Source organism: Hemitrygon akajei, chromosome 4 (genome assembly GCF_048418815.1).
Source record: "Hemitrygon akajei chromosome 4, sHemAka1.3, whole genome shotgun sequence".
In the NCBI taxonomy this organism is placed as follows: domain Eukaryota; kingdom Metazoa; phylum Chordata; class Chondrichthyes; order Myliobatiformes; family Dasyatidae; genus Hemitrygon; species Hemitrygon akajei.
Window position 1 is genome coordinate 111,240,360 of NC_133127.1, and position 20,646 is coordinate 111,261,005.

The 20,646-nt window shown below is 42.8% G+C and overlaps 1 protein-coding gene across 3 annotated transcripts in view; it reads right to left on the reverse strand.

The window, feature by feature from the left end:
- myo16 (myosin XVI) overlaps window positions 1-20,646 on the reverse strand; it is a 1,004,680-nt gene that overhangs the window by 653,301 nt on the left and 330,733 nt on the right. For all 3 annotated transcript variants that reach the window (XM_073043171.1, XM_073043172.1, XM_073043173.1), the window contains 2 exons: window positions 19,358-19,433; window positions 17,562-17,721 (listed from right to left, as the gene is read on the reverse strand). In XM_073043171.1, the coding sequence (XP_072899272.1) occupies window positions 17,562-17,721; window positions 19,358-19,433 (236 nt within the window). The remainder of the gene's footprint in view (window positions 1-17,561; window positions 17,722-19,357; window positions 19,434-20,646) is intronic.

Consider the following 20,646-nt stretch of genomic DNA (forward strand, 5'->3'; position numbering starts at 1 on the left):
GCTGAGAAAGAGAAGGAACGGGCCAAGAGAGAGAAGGAACGGGCCGAGAGAGAGCAGGACCGAGCTGAAAAGCAAAGAGAGTATGAGGAGAAAGAGAAACAGAGGGAACATGACTTGGAGATGGAGAAGTTAAGGAAAGAGCGAAGAGATCCAGGGTTAGATCGAGAGGAGAGGTTTAATGTTAGTCGGGAGTTGAGGGTAGTACCTCCATTCGAAGAGTTGGATGTTGATAGTTATTTCTTGCTTTTTGAAAAGGTGGCAGTAAATCAGAAGTGGCCCAAAGAGCAGTGGGTGGCGTTGTTACAAAGTGTGTTAAAAGGGAAGGCACAACGAGCATATGCGGCATTGGCCGTCGAGGAGGGGGAAGCGGAGAATTATGCCAAAGTAAAGGAGGCCATTCTCCGGAGTTACGAGCTAGTACCTGAAGCTTATAGACAAAGGTTCAGAAATTTATGGAAAGGGTGGAATCAAACGTATACCGAGCTAGCCCATGAGAAGGGTGTGCTCTTGGACCGTTGGTGCACCGCGGAACAGGTGGACAGGGATTATGGGCATATCAGGGAGTTATTTTTGATTGAGGAATTAAAAGGGTGTGTTCCGGAGGAGATCCGGATGTATTTGAATGAGAAGCCGAATAAGTCCATCTCGGAAATTGCTAGGTTCGCAGATGAATATGCCCTAACCCACAAGACAAAGTTTCCCTCGAATAAAAGTACCCCGAGAGACCGTGGGAACGACCGAGAAAGTCCGCCGGCTGAGGCAGAGGTCCCGCCGGGAGCTAGTGGTAAGGTTGAGGGGGAAAGGCCAGGCGGCCCGAGATTTCCGGGCTTGACCTGTTTTAATTGTGGGAAGGGAGGACATATTGCATCTAGGTGCTTTGCTCTGAGAAAGGAGCCAGAAAAAGGGAAAGCAGCGATCCCTATCAGATGTGCAGTGGTAATCAGAAAATCGGCAAGAGGGTTCCGGGTAAGCAGAGAGCGCGAGGGGTCTGAGATTTATCTGTCACATGGAACCGTGTCTGTGAGGGAGGGGGACCCACCAATTCCCGTACGGATTTGGAGAGACACGGGGGCGGAGCTATCATTAATTAGCCATAACGTATTACAATTCGGACCTCAGACGGGCGAGGTAGCCCTGAGAGGAATAGGAAAATGGACAGAAATGGTGTCCTTACTTAGGGTCATTTTGGATTGTGAGCTGGTGTATGGATCAGTTGAAATAGGGGTGCCATCAGAATTCCCGAGAACTGACGTGGACGTCCTCCTTGGGAACGATTTAGCAGGGGGTAAGGTTTGATCAACCATGACTATGACCCGCCGACCGGGGCGTGTTGAGGCCCCGCCCATAGCGTCCCCGAGCTATACTGCATGCGCGGTCACTCGCAGCCTGTCGAGATCGGCAGCTGAGAACGGGAGCAGTTTAAAATTGGCCGGTATTGATTTGGCTGAGATGTCTTTACCGACCCTGTGCCACGAGGGTTTAGAGGGTGGTAAAATGAGGAATATTAACATGAAAGGGGGTAAGGGAGAGGAGATAGATATGCCCTTAGTGAAGAGAAAGGTCCTAGGGATAGGAAATAAAGATGAGAAACGGAAAAAGCTGTTAAAAGGTCCAGAGTTGGACATGGATGATCTGTCAGGGGTGGCAGCCCTGTTTGAAGAAGTTGAGAGTTATCAAGGTGTTCCCGATAATGAGATGAAGGCAGTCCTAGATGAAAAGGATGCCACTACCTTGGAGAGGTCTGCTGGGTTGGCAGATGAGGTTGTTTCAGCCCGCGGGGTTGAGTTTACTCCGGAAGGGAGTTGCCCAGAGAGGAACTGGGAGGATCAGGGGAATTTAGAATTTGAAAAGGGTACGGGTATTGAAAGCCTGGAAGAGGCAGATGTCCCGTTTGAGTGTGTCCAAGATGTGGATGCACATGGTACTGAACCTAGTAATGGAGCTCAGAAAAAGTCTCAGGTATTTGATTCAGTTGAAAAGGAATGCAGTCCCTGTGGGTCAGATGGACTGGGTTCGGTGAAGACAGGGTTAACCCTGGTAATTGGGGGAAGGGAGGGTTCCCAGGTGTTTGTACACGAAGGGGTGGTGAACCTTAAAGTGGAACTCGACCATGGGGGGATAAACATTATTATTGAAGGGAACGGAAACTTTGTAGTTCCCAAATCGAATGAAAAAATTTTAAACCCGGCATCTCGCTTACAGAGTAAGTCGAGAGCTGCCGGGGCCCCACACGCTATTGTTATTCAAGGATGTGGAGTGAACAGGCAGCACTTGACAGGCTGTCTGGAAAAAGCAGGATCGCTTGCAGATCTTAAATTGGAAACTAATAGCATGAGGGGTCCTGAAGAGAAAAATAGCAACTTGCTTAAAACTGAAGAATTGGGTAGGAATGAATTAGGTCTGGGATCCGGTGTTGATACGAGAACTCCTATGAATAAGGCGGACGGGAGTTTACCCTGCCAAACTACTCGAGTTCCTCCCGTAGAAACTCACCGAAAAAAAGGTGATGGTTAATGGGGGCGCCATTTTAAATAGGAAAACTGGCTGTATGGGATTTTGACAAAGCATGTGAATAACAAAGACAACCCCCTTGGAACCTGCCTGTTAAGTTGAAATCTGATGCTACCAGCCTTTAGTCAGGTACAAGGGAAAAAAAAATTAAAGGAAGTGCCACTGTACTCGTTACCTGTTTAGATGCTGAATTAAATGTATGACTGTATAGCTCTGTAGTGAAACGGAAAGCTTGTGTATTGTGTTAGATTCTAAAATCCTGTAAGACTCTGTACCACTTCGTTTCACCGCTGGTGAAAACGCTTTGAAGAAAGGGGGTGTTATGAATGTACCACAGCTCTGAGGGGCCGAAGGGTGCGGGACCAGCCCCCTCCTTCCGGAGAATCGCAAGATCGCTATTAATTCGGGTCTTGGACCCAGGAAATGAGAGACAATGCAACGGATTTGACCATTGTTCTTAGAGGCACCTGTGTGAATTGCAACTCTATAGTACGTGCCAGCTATCAGGGACATGGACACCCTCGGGCAATGTGGGGTGGGGATTGTATCACCCTACCTTGATTGACATTTACAAATCTGCCAGTCATGATAAAAAGGGAACTGCAGGAGGCGGTACTCCAGCGACGCACCAGACGGAGACACCATCGCTCATCGCTCCCGTAAGGACGGGAAGCTGTTCGGGAGCCACGTGTGATTTGGTTCCCCTAGCTAGGGAATCGAGTGGCTGATAACCCCGAAAAGGATACCGAACTGACAACGGGGAACTCACGTTCCCGATTCCACGATTTGAGTCCAACAGGCTGGCAAGTTTATTTTCTCTCTCCAACCCGTGAACACCCAGCGGTCCCTCAAACGGCTAAAAGCCTTCATGAACTGGCGAGACTTTTTATATTTCCATCGGACAATAGTTTTACCCCTAGACAAACGATAGAGCTACTTCGAATTGTTGATTATTACTATACCCGTGCTTTAGATTGAGTATTGACGACGTATATTATCTGAATGTTTGTATTAACCTTACTTTTGTGCCTCTTTATAAATAAAAACGTTAAAAAATGGTACCATCAGACTTCAGCGGACCTCTCTATCTTTGCTGGTAGGTGATCCAGTTACGGGATACGTAACAGTATCATATTATTATTGTATGTTTATTTTTGCGCTGTATCAATGTTCATTTTGATCTGGGGTTTTTTGATCTGTAGCTATGTAGAAAATGTATAAAAAAACTAATTAAAAAAAAGCTGCTACGAAGTTTGACTCTGTGGTTAAGAAGGCATATGGTGCATTGGCCTTCATCAATCATGGGACTGAGATTAAGAGCTGAGAAGTAATGTTACAGCTATATAGGACCCTGGTCAGACTCCACTTGGATTACTGTGCTCAGTTCTGGTTGCCTCACTACAGGAAGGACGTGTAAACCAAAGAAAGGGTGCAGGGGAGATTTACAAAGATGTTGCCTGGATAGGGGAGCATGTCTTATGAGAATAGGTTGAGTGAACTCAGCCTTTTTTCCTTGGAGTGACGGAAGATGAGAGGTGACTTGATAGAGGTGTACAGGATAATGAGAGACATTGATCATGTGGATAGGGAGAGGCTTTTCCCAGGGCTGAAATGGCTAGCACGAGAGGGCACAGTTTTAAGCTGCTTGGAAACAGGTACAGAGGAGATGTCAGAGCTAAGTTTTTTTACTCAGAGAGTGGAGAGTGCCTGAATGGGCTACCAGCGGTTGTGGTGGAGGCGGAAATGATAGGGTCTTTTAAGAGACTCCTGGATGGATATATGGAGCTTAGAAAAATAGAGGGCTATGGGTAAGCCTAGGTAGTTCTAACGTAAGGACATGTTCGGCACAGCTTTGTGGACCAATGGGCTTGTATTGTGTTGTAGGTTTTCAATGTTTCTATAAGACATAGGAGCAGAATTACATCTTTGGCCCATCCAGTCTGCTCCAGCATTTCATGATGGTTGATCCATTTTTCCTCTCAGTCTGCCTTTTTAAAAAAACTATTTCTACTCCTCTTCTAATATTTACAAACGTTTGTATTTGTACACTTGTAATGTTACTGTGACACTGTAACTTCCTTTAGGATCAATAAAGTATCTATCAATCTATCTATCTTCTCCCTGTACCCATTCATGCCCTGACCAATCAAGAATCTATCAACCTTTGTCTTAAATATATACATAAAGACTTAACCTCTACAGCTGCCAGTGGCAACAAATTCCACAGATTCACCACTCTCTGGCTAAAGAAATTCCTTCACATCTCCATTCTAAAACAATGACCCTCTATTCTGAGGGTGTGTTCTGGGTATTCGAGTCCTTTTGAAATGAATGCTGAAATCGCATTTGCCTTTCTCACCACAGACTCAGCCTGCAAATTAACCTTTAGTGAATCCTGCACAAGGACTCCCAAGTCCCTTTGAGCCTCAGTTTTTTTTGTATTTTCTACCCATTTAGAAAATAGCTTTTCATTTCTGGTCATCCACTTCCCAATATTGTATTCCATTTGCCATTTCTTTGCCCATTCTCATAATCTGTCCTTCTGTAGCCTCTGTACTTCCTCAAAACTACTTGACCCTCCACCTATCTTCATATTGTCTGCAAACTTTGCAACAGAGCCATCAATTCCATCATCCAATATATAAACCGAATTGGTCCCAACACTGATCCCTGTGGAACACCACTAGTCACTGGCAGCCAACAAGAACAGGCTTCCTTTATTCCCATTCTTTGCCTCCTGCCAGTCAGTGACTGCTTTATCCATGTTAGAATCTTCCCTGTAATACCATGGACTTGTAGCTTGTTAAGTAGCCTCATGAGTGGCTCCTTGTCAAAGTCCTTCTGAAAATCAATCGATTCTCCTTTGTCTATCCTGCTTGTTATTTCCTCAAAAAATCCAACAGATTTGTCAGGCAAGATTTTCCCTTGAGGAGACCACGCAGACTACTGCTTATTTTATCATATGCCTCCAAATACCCCAAAATCGCATCCTTTCTAGAAGAGCGGAGTGACATTTGCAATGTTCCAGTCTTTTGGAACCATTCCAGAATCTAGTGATTCTTTAAAGATCATTACCAATGCCTCTACAATCTCTTCAGCCACCTCTTTCAGAATACTGGGTTGTACACCATCTGGTCCAGGTGACTTGTCTACCTTCAGGCATTTCAGTTTCCCAAGAACCTTGTCTCTAGTTATGGTAACTTGACACACTTCATGACCCCTGACATCTAGAACTTCCACCATACTGATGCAAAATACATATTCAATTCATCGACCATTCCTTGTTCCCCATTTCTACCTTGCCAGCATTGTTTACCAGAAATCCAATATCCACTCTCATCTCTCTTTTATACTTTATGTATCTGAAGAAACTGTTGGTATCCTCCTTAATAATATTGGGTAGCTTACTTTCATATTCCAACTTTACCTTGCTTACTTTTTTTAGTAGCTTTCCACTGTTTTTTTAAAACTTCCCACTAATTTTTGCTCTCTTGTCCTCTCTTTGGCTTTTATGTTGCTTTTCACATCCCTTGGTTGTGTCATCCTCCCTTTAGAATACTCCTTCACCTTTGCATATATCTATCCTGTGCATTCTGAATTTCACCCACAAACTCCAGCCATTGCTATTCGGCCATCATCTCTGCAGGTGTCCCCTTCCAATCAACACTGGTCACCTCCTTCCTCATACTTTTTTAGTTGCCTTTTGTTGGTATTTGAAAGGTGCCCAATCCACTATCTTCTCACTAATTTTTGCTCTATTATGTGCCCACTCTTTAGCTTTTATGTTGTTATATAAGAAAAGGTTAACCAATGTAAGAGCATAACCCTGCATCCCCATGATCTGAGCAGCCTGGATGTTGACAAGATGTTGAACACTTGGCTCAGAATTGGAGACCTCTTCCCAGAAATAGAAAGGATCCTTGTGGCAATACAGGACCAGGTTGTTATCACAAAAAAACTATCAAAAATACATTATAAAACATCAACAAATTCAAAGTTATAAATGCAGAAAATACTAAGAGAAACCAGAAATATTTGAACACATTACAAGATCCTACAGCAGTTTAACTCAATCTGATTACTTACACAGGGAGAATCAAGTGACAAACATCATTTACCAAAGTCTTGCTTTAAAATACAAACTCATAAAAACCATACCTTACTATAAGTATAAGCCTGATTCAGTTTTAGAGTCAAAGTCCTACGGATTATATTATGACAGATCCGTTATTACAGATAGAACAATCCATAATATCTGTCTGGATATAAACAAACAAGAACAACTTACTTAACAGATATGGCCATTCTAAACACACATAATATACAGAAATCAGTAAGTGAAAAACACCAGAAATATGCTGAATTAAAAGAGGAAATTGAAAGACTCTGGAACATGAACAGGGTATCCATTGTCCAGATAGTAATATCTCTAACTGTTATCTTCGCAAAGTCACTACGTGATAACATTCAACAATTAGGTCTACAGAGCCATATTTCTCCAGAAAGGCACAATACTAAACACCACTAGAAAAGTCCCAAAGTTCCTAGCAATTGTGAAATAAATTTGCTTGGCTATGCCTGTATCTCAGGTTTTACCAGCTTGAGCTAAAAAAAAAATAAATTGGCCATAAATATCGAGAACATGAGATGACGAGATCTTAAGAGAGAGTCCAGATGATAGGCGAACAGTTCAGTGATGGGGTGAGTGAAGTTCTCCACTCTGACTCAGGAACCCAATGGTTGAGGGATAATAACTGTTCCTGAACCTTGGACAATGGGTCTGAAGGCTCCTGTACCTCCTTCCTGATGGCAGCACCAAGAAAGCATGACCTGGATGGTGGGATCCTTGATAATGGATGCTGCTTTCCTGCATCAGCACTCTCCAGGTCAATGTGCTCAAAGCTTTAACCATGATGAACTGGGCTGTATCCACTACTTTTTGTAGATTTTTCTGTTCAAGAGCACTGATGTTTCCACAGCAGACTGCAATGCAACAAGTCGATGTACTCTCCACTGCACATTTTGTCAGGGTTTTAGATCTCATGCTGAATCTTTGCAAGCTTCTCAGAAAGTAGAGGCACTGCTGTGCTTTCTTTGTAACCGCTGGACCAGGACAGATCTTCTGAAATGATAATATCGAGGAATTTAAATTTGCTGACCCTCTTCACCCCTGATCCCACAATGTGGACTTGCTCCTGGACTGCTGGTTTCCTCTTCCTGAAGTGAATATCAACTCCTTGGTCTTAGTAACACTGAGTAAGAGGCTGTTGTTGTGGCACCACACAGCCAAATTTTCAATCTCTTCTCCGCATTGAGGCTGAGGCTGTGCCTGCTCTGTGTGCGCTGGGCTTCATGTCTGAGGACTTACTTTCATTCTAAATGATATTTGCTTACTTGTATTGCTTGCACGTTTTATTTTTTTGCTCTCTCTCTCTCTGCACATTGAGTGTTTGTCACTAATTTTTATGGGTTCTTTTGGGTTTCTTGTTTTGTGGCTGCCTGTAAGGAGACAGATCTCAAAGTTGTACAATGTATAAATGTACTTTGAACTTTGCACTTTGAACTATATGCTGATTTGTCCCCATCTTTGATTCAGCTATCAGTGGTGTCATCAGCAAACTTAAACATGGCATTGGAGCTATACTTAGCACCAAAGTCATTAATTTAAAACCAGTAGAGCAAGGAGCTAATCACACAGCCTTGTGGTGTACCTGTGCTGATGGTGATTGTGGAGGAGATGTTGCTGCCAATGCAAACTGACTTGAGTCTGCAAGTGAGGAAATTAAGGATCCAGTTGCACAAGGAGGTATTGAAGCCTAGGTCTTGAAACTTATTGATTAGTTTTGAGACGATGATGGTATTAAATGCTCAGCTATCGTCAATGAAGAGCATCCTGATTTATGCATCTTTGCTGTCCAATGTTTCAGGTTGAGTGAAGAGCCAATGAAGTGCTATCTTCAGCTGATCAGTTGTGATGGTAGGCAAATTGTAGCAGAGCCAAGTTGCTCCTCAGGCAGTAGTAGTTGATATGTTGCATCACCAACCTCTCAGAACACTTCATCACACACCAGCCTTTCAAATTGCAGGGTGAAGTCTATCATATTATGATTACTGCTTTCTGAAGGCCTTTAATCAAATCTGGTTCATTATACATTTGGAGGGCAGAGCTTAGGATGATAGCACCTAATGGCGACTCCTTTGCTTGCATCTTCAGCAACAGCTCTATTTCTATCTTTAATATCTCCTTTTTTTTTCCTCTTCAGGGTTCTTTTGAAGATCCTGACCTGGAGTTACACACTGACCTTGGTTCTTTGCGAAAATGGGACCCGCTCTCGGGGCCTCACGACTGGCCGCTTTTCAATAGGCCAAGAACACAGCCTGGAAGACTAGCACACCATCAGGGTGCCGGATTTTCATCGCTCTGGAGGCGAGCAGATTCAAGCTCGGTGCCGCTGCCTGATGTGATGTGGCAGTGATGCAGGTGGATGCTTCCCTGGTGTCATGGATTATTGATTACCTGACTGGCAGACCACAGTACGTGTGCTTGCAACACTATGTGTCAGACGGAGTGGTCAGCAGCACTGGGGCTCCACAGGGGACTGTCCTGTCTCCCTTTCTCTTCACCATCTACACCTCAGTCTTCAACTACAACACAGAGTCTTGCCATCTTCAGAAGTTTTCTGATGACTCTGCCATAGTTGGATGCATCACGGTGGGAAACTTTTGTCACATGGTGTGAGCAGAATCATCTGCAGCTTAATGTGAAAAAGACTAAGGAGCTGGTGGTGGACCTGAGGAGGGCAAAGGTACCGGTGACCCCTGTTTCCATCCAACGGGTCAGTGTGGACATGGTGGAGGATTACAAATACCTGGGGATACGAATGGACAATAAACTGGACTGGTCAAAGAACACTGAGGCTGTCTACAAGAAGGGTCAGAGCCATCTCTATTTCCTGAGGAGAGTGAGGTCTTTTAACATCTGCCAGACGATGCTGAGGATGTTCTACGAGTCTGTGTGCCCAGTGCTATCATGTTTGCTGTTGTGGGCTGGGGCAGCAGGCTGAGGGTAGCAGACACCAACAGAATCAACAAACTCATTCGTAAGGCCAGTGATGTTGTGGGGGTGGAACTGGACTCTCTGACGGTGGTGTCTGAAAAGAGGATGCTGTCCAAATTGCATGCCATCTTGGACAATGACTCCCATCCACTCCATAGTGTACTGGTTAGGCACAGGAGTACATTCAGCCAGAGACTCATTCCACCGAGATGTAACACTGAGCGTCATAGGAAGTCATTCCTGCCTGTGGCCATCAAACTTTACAACTCCTCCCTCGGAGTGTCAGACACCCTGAGCCAATAGGCTGGTCCTGGACTAATTTCCACTTGGTATGATTAACAATATTATTTAATTATTTATGGTTTTATATTGTTATATTTCTTCACTATTCTTGGTGGCGCGGCTGTAACAAAACCCAATTTCCCTTGGGATCAATAAAGTAGTCTGTCTGTCTGTCTGTACACAGCAGATCAAAAGCAGTGAGCTGGCTGCTGTCAAGTCACTTTTATTGTCATTTTGACCATAACTGCTGGTACAGTACATAGTAAAAATGAGACAACTTTTTTTCAGCTCCATGGTGTTACATGACACAGTACAAAAACTAGACTGAACCATGTAAAAAACAACACAGAGGAAAAAAACTACACTAGACTACAGACCTACCCAGGACTGCATAAAGTGCACAAAACAGTGCAGGCATTACAAAAAATAATAAGCTAGAGAATAGGGCAGTAAGGTGTCAATCCAGGCTCTGGGTATTGAGGAGTCTGATAGCTTGGGGGAAGAAACAAGACATAGTCTGGTCATGAGAGCCTGAATACTTCCCAGACGGCAGGAGGGAGAAGGGTTTGTATGAGGGGTGCGTGGGGTCCTTCATAATGCTGTTTGCTTTGCGGATGCAGTGTGTAGTGTAAATGTCTGTAATGGTGGGAAGAGAGACCCCGATGATCTTCTCAGCTTGTGTGCCCAGAGACTCGAATTCTTTAGGCACAGAGCTCAGAAAAAGCAATGCAACAGACTTTTAACACCATAAATTGGTGAGTTGTTTCGTTATGTCTCCCCCTCTCACTGTGAAATGGAGACACCTCTTTATTCCTGATTAGGAAGAGAGAGAGCCTGTGGTATGTCGAATTATCAGGTGAACAAGTAGCCTTTGGGGTACTGCAAGTCTATGTCTTTACTGATGCTTTGTTGCACGCTTGAGGGCTCGATGGAGGGTGCAGATGCTTTTATGCTGGTGGGAGATGGAGGTCGTCACTTTACAGCTGCTTATGCATGATAGGGGAAGCTGGGGGAACTTTGGGGTTCTAACATTTAACTGTCATTCATTCTTTCGGGCACTCCTGTTTTCATGGATGTTTGCAAAGAAAAAGAATTTCTGGATGTATATTGTATACATTGATATTAAATGTACCTATTGAAACCAGTTGATGTAAATGCTACTGGAAGATAGTCATTGAGGCAGGTTCCCACATTCTTCTTAGGTAACAGTCTAGTTGAAACCTGCTTGAAGCAGGTAGATACCTCAGTCTGCCGAAGTGCAAGGTTAAAGATCTCAATGAACACACCAGCCAGTTGATCAGCACACATCTTCAGTAGTTTGCCAGAACCCATTCTGGGATGGGTGCATTCCATGGATTCACCGTCGTTAGGATGCTGTCACTTTGGCCTCAGAGACTTATATCACAAGGACATTGGAGGCTTTGGGAGTTTGTGAAGGTGCCTCCATGCTTTCATGGCCAAGCAAGCATACAAAGGATTAAGCTAATCTGGGAGGGAAACCTTGAGTCACCTATGCCGCTCATTTCACTTTGCAGGTGGTGATAGCATTTAAGTCCTGCCACAGTTCACAAGCATCCATCCTTAAAGTATAGTCTGGAATTACCACTTCACATGTCAGATGGCTTTCTGGAGATCATACCTGGACCTCTTGTATTTTACTTGGTCACCAGACCTAAACACCACAGTTCTGGCATTACAAATCTCAAGGTTCATTGACAGCCTCTGCTTAGTGAAGACTCTGAATGACTTTGTGAAGATACATGTGATCTTAGCTTCTCCCTCTCAAATTGCAGGGTGAAATCTATCATGTTATGATAACTGCCTTCTGAAGCTCCATAATCAAATCTGGTTCATTACACAACACCCAATCCAGAATACCTTTTCCCATTGTGGGCTCTAAAAAGCCGTCTCATAAGCATTCTACAAATTCTCTCTCTTGGAATCCAGTACCAACTTAATTTTCCCAATCTACATGCTTATTGAAATCCTCCATGACTATCGTAACATTGCCATTTTGACATGCATTTTCTGTCTACTGTTGTAAATTGTATCCTATGTCCTGGCTACTGTCTGAATGCCTGTATATAGTCCCATCAAGATCTTTTTTAATCCTTAGAGTAAGTTTCTTAACTCTACCCACTAGATTTGTTGATCCTACATCATCTCTTTCTAAGGATTTGGTTTAATTTTTTAACAACAGAGCTCTCCCACCTCCTCAGCCTAACTGCCTGTCTTTGATTTAATCTCTGAACCATGATCTTTTGTCCGCCATGAGTCTGTGATGCCCAAAATAGCATACCTGCCAATCTGTAACTGCACCTCAAGATCAGCTAGCTTATTCCTAAAATTGTGTGCATTTGAATATAACATTTTCAGTCCTGTATTCCTCACCCTTTTCCATTTTGCCCCTATGCTACATATCAGCTCATCCTGCTAACTGTAATTTAGCCCTATCATCTGCCTGTCCATTTTCACTGTCTCACTGCACACTGCATCTACCACTGCCCCATTCTCAGCCCTATCATGCTGGTTCCCACCTCCCTGGCAAATTAATTTAAGCCCTCCCCAAAAGCTCTAGCGCACATACCCACAATGGTATTGGTACCCCTCGGGTTCAGGTATAACCTGCTCCTTGTGTATAGGTCATACCTTCCCTAGAAGAGATCCCACAGATCCAGAAATCTGAAGCACTGCCCCATGCATGAGTTCTTCAGCCATGCATTCATATGCCAAATCACCCTATCCTTCCCTCACCTGCATATGGCACTGATAGCATTCTAGATATTACTGCCCTGGAGGTCCTGCTTTTCAACTTTCCACCTAATTCCCTAAATTCTCTCTTCAAGACCTCCTCCCTTTTCTTACCTATGTCACTGGTGCCAACATGTACCAAGACTTCTGGTTGTTCACCCTCCCCCTTTAGAATGGCATCCAATCCAAGATATCCTTTACTCTGGTGCCTTAGAGGCAACATACCATTCAGTGTATGTTAGAAGCTCTCACATATCAGGCAGCGTAAGTGGAGAAATAGCAGTTAGCTGAGTGTGAACTTTGATTCCCTCTCCATGCGTGCTGTCTGCCCTCACTGAACCTACTGCTTCAATTTCAAGTTTCAAACATCTGCAGCATTATGTGACACAAAAAAAAACAAAAGATTCTGGGCATTGGGAAAGTAGTGAGGTCTTGTTCAGCAGAACAAAGTATTACCATGGAAGGCAAATGTTCTTGGATGCAGTGTCAACAGTGCTGTTGAGACCCTTTGTTGGTTGGGGTCAACCATAGATATTGCGTCCTAGCTATCTATGCGACACACAAGCCAGTACACAAGCTAGGGCTGTACAATATGGAGGGCAAGCTGTTGCCTATGCAACAGGCAGTCCTTCTCCTTGCAGCTGATGAATCCAAAGGATCAGGAGACACCAGTACAATTTGGCACCAGCAGCATTGTAGAAGTTGCCAGTCAGTCATAGTCTTAGGGTCTATTGCTCTGGATATTTTTCTGGGGTTTATTCCTGAAGCCTTCCCCATGAATGGGTATAGCCGCAAGGCAGTGGAGGCTTGAGATCAGAGTCTTCCTTCTAGATGAGCTGCCAACCACGGCTGACAGGCTCCATCTGCCTAAATCGACTTGTTTTAAGACACCAGTAACCCACCTTTTCCCCTTCTCCTGTCAGTAGAAATGGTTCTACTGGGCTTAGTAGAACCTAGTAGACCTATCCAAAGGTCTTTTAAAAGACCCTGCGGTATCTGCCCCCACCACCATTGCCGGCAGCCCATTCCACGCATTCACCACTCACTGCGTAAAAAAACTTACCCCTGACATCTCCTCTGTACCTATTCCCCAGCACTTTAAACATGTGTCCTCTTGTGGCAACCATTTCAGCCCTGAGAAAGAGCCTCTGTCTATCCACACAATCAATGCCTCTCATTATCTTATACAACTCTATCAGGTCACCTCTCATCCTCTGTTGCTCCAAGGAGAAAAGGCCGAGTTCAATCAACCTGTTTTAATCAGGCATGCTACACAATCCAGGCAACATCCTTGTAAATCTCCTCTGCACCCTTTCTATGGTTTCCACATCCTGTACTGAAGCGACCAGAACTAAGCACAGTACTCCAAGTGGGGTGAGACCAGGTTCCTATACAGCTGCAACATTACCTCTCGGCTCCTAAATTCAATTCCACGAGTGATGAAGGCCAATACTTTGTATGCCTTCTTAACCACAGAATCAACCTGCACAGCAACTTTGAGCGTCCTATGAACTCGGACCCCAAGATCCCTCTGATCCTCCACACTGCCCAGAGTCCTACCATTAATACATATTCTGCCATCATATTTGCCATCATAGTTCCAATATAATTATGGAGAAGGATAGGACTGGACCCAGGGTTGGTTGAGATTTTTGATTGGAGAAAGGCTAACTTTGAGGAGATGTGAAAGAATTTAGGAGGAGTGGATTGGGGCAATTTGTTTTATGGGAAGGATGTAATAGAGAAATGGAGGTCATTTAAAGGTGAAATTTTGAGGGTACAGAATCTTTATGTTCCTGTTAGGTAGAAAGGAAAGGTTAAAAGTTTGAGAGAGCCATGGTTTTCAAGGGATATACAAAACCTGGTTAGGAAAAAGAGAGATATCTACAATAAATATAGGTAGCATGGAGTAAATGAGGTGCTTGAGGAATATAAAGAATGTAAGAAGAATCTTAAGAAAGAAATTAGAAAAGCTAAAAGAAGATACGAGGTTGCTTTGGCAAGTAAGGTGAAAATAAATCCGAAGGGTTTCTACAGTTATATTAATAGCAAAAGGATAGTGAAGGATAAAATTGGTCCCTTAGAGAATCAGAGTGGACAGTTATCTTGTGGAGCCGAAAGAGATGGGGGAGATTTTGAACAATTTCTCTTTACTAAGGAGAAGGATATTGAATTGTGTGAGGTAAGGGAGACAAGTAGGGTAGTTATGGAAACTATGACTGTGTTGCCCTTAAGGCATTTGTTTAGTTTTATTACATTTCGCTTTAGTAATTCGTTTGTAATTACTTTCTAGTTAAAGTTAAGGTTGTTCGAAGTAAATTCATTGTCTGTGATGTATCGCAGCATGCAATAACGTCACTACCGGTTTTGCCGCGTCTTGTGGGAAAATACCGGTTTGGAGAAATGGGAAGGCGGGGGCTTGTGTGTGCAGGATCAGCACGAGTAAAGTTTCATTCTATGCATTAAGAAACATCGTAGAAGCAACGCCGTACGTTCATAAGTCAATCGAGATGTTGAAGTGAAGATGTTAACGCTGATTCTGTTAAAAGTAATGACGGTTGATAAAGTTTATTTTCTTGTGCTATTGAAAGCGTTGCCGGATAGTTTGTGTCAAAATGTATGTAAAGTTGTTGATGGCATAGGTAGATTCTGACTGTATGTTGTACGTTAATGTAATGTAGTTTGTTGTAGTTTTACTTTTACAGGTATTTATGATGTAAATGTGATGCCAAGAAGGAAACAAATACTGTATATATTTTTTATTGTTTAATCAACAGTTTTCACCATACATTAATGTGGAAGAGTGAACAGTAAACGGTTAATCTTACTGTGATCCTTGATCCTTCATTGACTATGGTTTAACTCGGTGTTTCGTTCAGAGTTTCTACACCTGCACGAGAACACTACAATGACGATTAAAGAGCAGGAAGTACTGGTGCCTTTAAGGAATATAAAAGTGGATAAATCTTTGGGTCCTGACAGGATATTCCCTAGGACCTTGAGGGAGGTTAGTGTAGAAATATCAGGGGCTCTGACAGAAGTATTTAAAATGTCATTAGAAACGGGGATGGTGCCGGAGGATTGGCGTATTGCTCATGTGGTTTCATTGTTTAAAAAGGGTTCTAAGAGTAAACCTAGAAATTATAGGCCTGTCAGTTTGACGTCAGTGGTGGGTAAATTAATGGAAAGTATTCTTAGAGATGGTATATATAATTATCTGGATAGACAGGGTCTGATTAGGAACAGTCAACATGGATTTGTACGTGGAAGGTCATCTTTGACAAATCTTATTGAACTTTTTGAAGAGGTTACGAGGAATGTTGATGAGGGTAAAGCAGTGGATGTTGTCTATATGGACTTCAGTAAAGTCTTTGACAAGGTTCCGCATGAAAGGTTAGTTTGGAAGGTTCAATCGTTAGGTATTTAATATTGAAGTAGTAAAATGGATTCAACAGTGGCTGGATGGGAGATGCCAGAGAGTAGTGGTGGATAACTGTTTGTCAGGTTGGAGGCCGGTGACTGGTGGTGTGCCTCAGGGATTGGTACTGGGTCCAATGTTTGTCATATACATTAATGATCTGGATGATGTGGTGGTAAATTGAATTAGTAAGTATGCAAATGATACTAAGGTAGGTGGCGTTGTGGATAATGAAGTAGGTTTTCAAAGCTTGCAGAGATTTAGGCAAGTTAGAAGAGTGGGCTGAATGATGGCAGATGGAGTTTAATGCTGATAAGTGTGAGGTGCTACATTTTGGTGGGAATAATCCAAATAGGACATACATGGTAAATGGTAGGGTATTGAAGAATGCAGTAGAACAGAGTGATCTAGGAATAATGGTGCATAATTCCCTGAAGGTGGAATCTCATGTGGATAGGGTGGTGAAGAAAGCTTTTGGTATGCTGGCCTTTATAAATCAGAGCATTGAGTATCGGAGTTGGGATGTAATCTAAAAATTGTACAAGGCATTGGTAAGGCTGAATTTGGAGTATTGTGTACAGTTCTGGTCACTGAATTATAGGAAAGATGTCAACAAAATAGAGAGAGTACAGAGAAGATTTACTACACTGTTACCTGGGTTTCAGCACCTAAGTTACAGGGAAAGGTTGAACAAGTTAGGTCCTTATTCTTTGGAATGTAGAAGGTTGAGGGGGGACTTGATAGAGGTATTTAAAATTATGAGGGGGATAGATAGAGTTGACGTGGATAGGCTTTTTCCATTGAGAGTAGGGGAGATTCAAACAAGAGTACATGAGTTGAGAGTTAGGGGGCAAAAGTTTAAGGGTAACACGAGGGGGAATTTCTTTACTCAGAGAGTGGTAGCTGTGTGGAATGAGCTTCCAGTAGAAGTGGTAGAGGCAGGTTCAGTATTGTCATTTAAAGTAAAATTGAATAGGTATATGGACAGGAAAGGAATAGAGGGTTATGGGCTGAGTGCGGGCCAGTGGAACTAGGTGTAAGTAAGCATTCGGCACGGACTAGAAGGGCCGAGATGGCCTGTTCTACCAAAGTGAACCACTTCACACTTACCTGGGTTGAACTCTGCCACATCTCAGCCCAGTTTTGCATCCTATCAGTGTTCCGTTGTAAACTCTGACAGCCTTCCACACTATCCACAACACCTCCAATCTTTGTGTCATCAGCAAACTTACTAACCCATCCCTCCACTTTCTCATCCAGGTCATTTATAAAAATCATGAAGAGTAATGGTCCCAGAACAGATCCCTGAGTCCACCACTGGTCACGGACCTCCATGCAGAATATGACCCATCTACAACCACTCTTTACCTTCTGTGGGCAAGCCAGTTCTGGATCCACAAAGCAATGTCCCCTTGGATCCCATGCCTCCTTACTATCTCAATATGCTTTGCATGGGGTACCTGATCAAATGCCTTGCTGCCTTGCTCAAAACCCTCAACCATTAAAACATCTGAGATTCCCACAAATAAAGGAAAATCTTACATTTTTTTTACTGGAATAGGAGCACTGTAAATTACTTCTTTGTATGCTTCCTCTTTCAATTCAGTATCAGGGCAAGTTGTTGTGGATTGTCTCCCCATCTCCTTCCAATTCTCTTCTGCTGTCAGCAAAATTTCTTCAATATATTCAGATGTTGCCACATCTAATAATCAAAGAAACATTAGTTACTTCGTGTTAGCTCATCCATCTTTGCTTCCTGGAGATCATGTTCCCTTTAGCTCTATTTAAATTAGAACATGAGAAGGTTCATTATCTACTGATAATGTGTCCACGTTAGAGTACACCCAAGGCAAAGTTAGCATGTGCAGTAGTTCTCCAAATCCAGTAATGTCCATATAAAAAACAAGAATATTTTGATGTGGAAAATGAATTTTATGTTAGAAAATAGTAAAATGTTAATAAAAAACGGAATTTATAAATTATTGGGAATATAGCTTATAAATTTAGAAAAATCCTAGAATTATGCTATTTTCCTCCAATTTGACCATTCAACTATTTTATGCAAATTTATTAATGTAATCAATATGAAATTATAACCACAGATTTAGTTTTATTATGCAAATTACTGTTAAAAAATAGTCTTCCAGTCAAGATGACGCCTACGTACTATGCTCCTTTGGTCGGCATCTTCTGGACAAATCATGAAACCATATATTTCACTTCTTTTATGTCTTTTCCATTGTTTTTTTTATCTTAAGTGTGATTCTGGAGCCTGTGATTTGCAGCTCAGAGTTCGTTTGGGTGTTTCAGTGCTCCAGTCTCCACAAGGTTTCTGGGACACAGAGGCAGTGTGCAGAAACCTCATGGCGAGAAGGCTGCAAGATGATGTTTGACTCCATTTTGCCAATTAAAGTTTCCATCCTTCGCTGATTAAGGTAACAAGAGAGACTGAAACATTGAAGCGAATGCAGGAGAGCACCAGCTGTCTGCCTTTTTAACGCTGGGTGACTGCTCTGCTTCAGAGAGGGAAGACTGCCTTTTGATTGCTGGGGAAGAGGATGGTAGTATATGAAATGTATTCTGCCTTTTGGGGTACTGAATTCAACAGTTGAGAAATAATATTGCAGTTTTATAGCACTCAGATTAGTCCACATTTGGGCATTATGGTTACTTCATTATAGAAAGGATGTGGGATCTTTAGAAAGGGTGTAGATAAAATTTACCAGAATACTGCCTGGGTTAGAGCATATGTCTTCTGATGAAAGGTTGAGTGAGGTAGGCCTTTGCTCTTTGGAGGAAAAGAGTTGACTTGATGTTTAAGGTGAGTAGAGGAAAGTTTCGGGGAGATGTCAGAAACAGGTTTTTTTTTGGGTTTTTTTTTACACAGAGTGTTGGTTGCCTGGAATGCACTGCCTGGGGTATTGGTAGAGGACAACACAATTGGGACATTGAAAAATCTCTAAGTACTTTTTTAGGAGTGAAGAGATAGATTGATCATGATGTACGTTTACTGTGAACCCAGTAAGTTTACATGGAGGTTGGAAAATGAGGACCTGATAGCTGATTCCTTGAAACTTGTTTAATTTTCAATTTTTTTAAACTTTTAAACTTTTTAAAAACTTTTTTAATTTATGATTTATTGATCATCAAGTACGTTTGTGGGACTAGGTAAGAGTAAGTGTTTGGCATGGACTAGAAGGGCTGAGATGGCCTGTTTCCATGGTGTAATTGTGATATAGTTATATGGCTATATTGGTCAGTACAACATTGTGGTCTGATGGGCCTGTACTGTACTGTGCTTTTCTACGTTCTGAAGATCATTGATCAGATATACATACCTGAGGGCTTTTCGTCATTACAGTTCAGAAGATTAGGATTTGCCTGATGCTTCAGAAGCAACTTCACAATAGCAATCTGAAAGGGAAGCAGAAACATCTTCTAGGTTTGTATTTTCATGATATGGTAAAAGGATGATAATCTAGTATCTGATTATTTGTGAATCCATTTAACATATATAGGCCCTGAATGTGTTAAACACATACAGTTTCCATTTCACACCCTACACTCCTTCCCACACAGAGGACTTGGTTTCCATGTTCCTTTTCAAACACCAAAGTTCTGGCTCCTGTGCTCCCTTTAAGCTCACCAGGGCCCCAGTTTCCATACCCCCTCTAAAGTCATATTGTTTTGTTTCGTACATCTTTTTGAAACATAAGTTTCAAGGAATCAGCTATCAGGTCCTCATTTACCAAGCTCCATGTAAACTTACTGGGTTCACAGGAAAAATTATTTTTCTCTTGTGCAATGTCTAAAAATGCTGAATAACATCCAATGGTGCAGAAAATCTGCAAATCCTGCACCTGCAAAGTTACATATTTACATTTTTAGTACTTCAGTATGCAGTGTTAATAAGAAGAAATTGCATTGTTTATTTCATTTGAGCAGCACATCACCATGGTTCATCTTCCCTTTGGTAGTAGTAGTAGTCTCTCGAAGTCCGAGGAAGATGAATGTGTTGCGCAGTCAATGTCTGTGGGCACGCATATGACTTCTGAGGCTGAAGTCCGAAGCGCAGATACGGTTGCAGATGGGGAAAGGAGCACCGCCTGTTGGGGCAGCAGCGGATACCTTCCTGTGTCTTTCTTGACTCGCCTTGAGGCGCTGCATGTGCCAGTTGGCTTGGAAGTTGTTTGCTGCCTTGGAGCATAGATTGTGTCACTTGGACTGATCAGCAGCAGTGTGTTCAAGATGGTGGGGCTGGAGTTTGGCCCACTCAAAGTTTGACTTGAGGTTGTCCTTGTACCTCTTCCTCGGGCGACCTTGGGCACGGTTGTCCTGTTCAAGTTCTCTGTAGAACAATTGACGCGGCATTCTAGACTCATCTATGCAGATCACATGGCCGGTCCATCTGAGCTGAGCCTTCAAAACCTTGGCTTCAATGCTTGTGGAATTGGCTCGGTCCAGGACTGTCAGGTTGGAGATACGGTCTTGCCAGCGGATTTGCATGATTGATCACAGAGCGCAATTGTGGAATTGTTCAATCTGTTTGACATGTCTGTGATACAGTGTCCAGGTTTCACAGCCATATAGAAGTGATGAGACCACAACAGCATTGTAAACCTTCAGT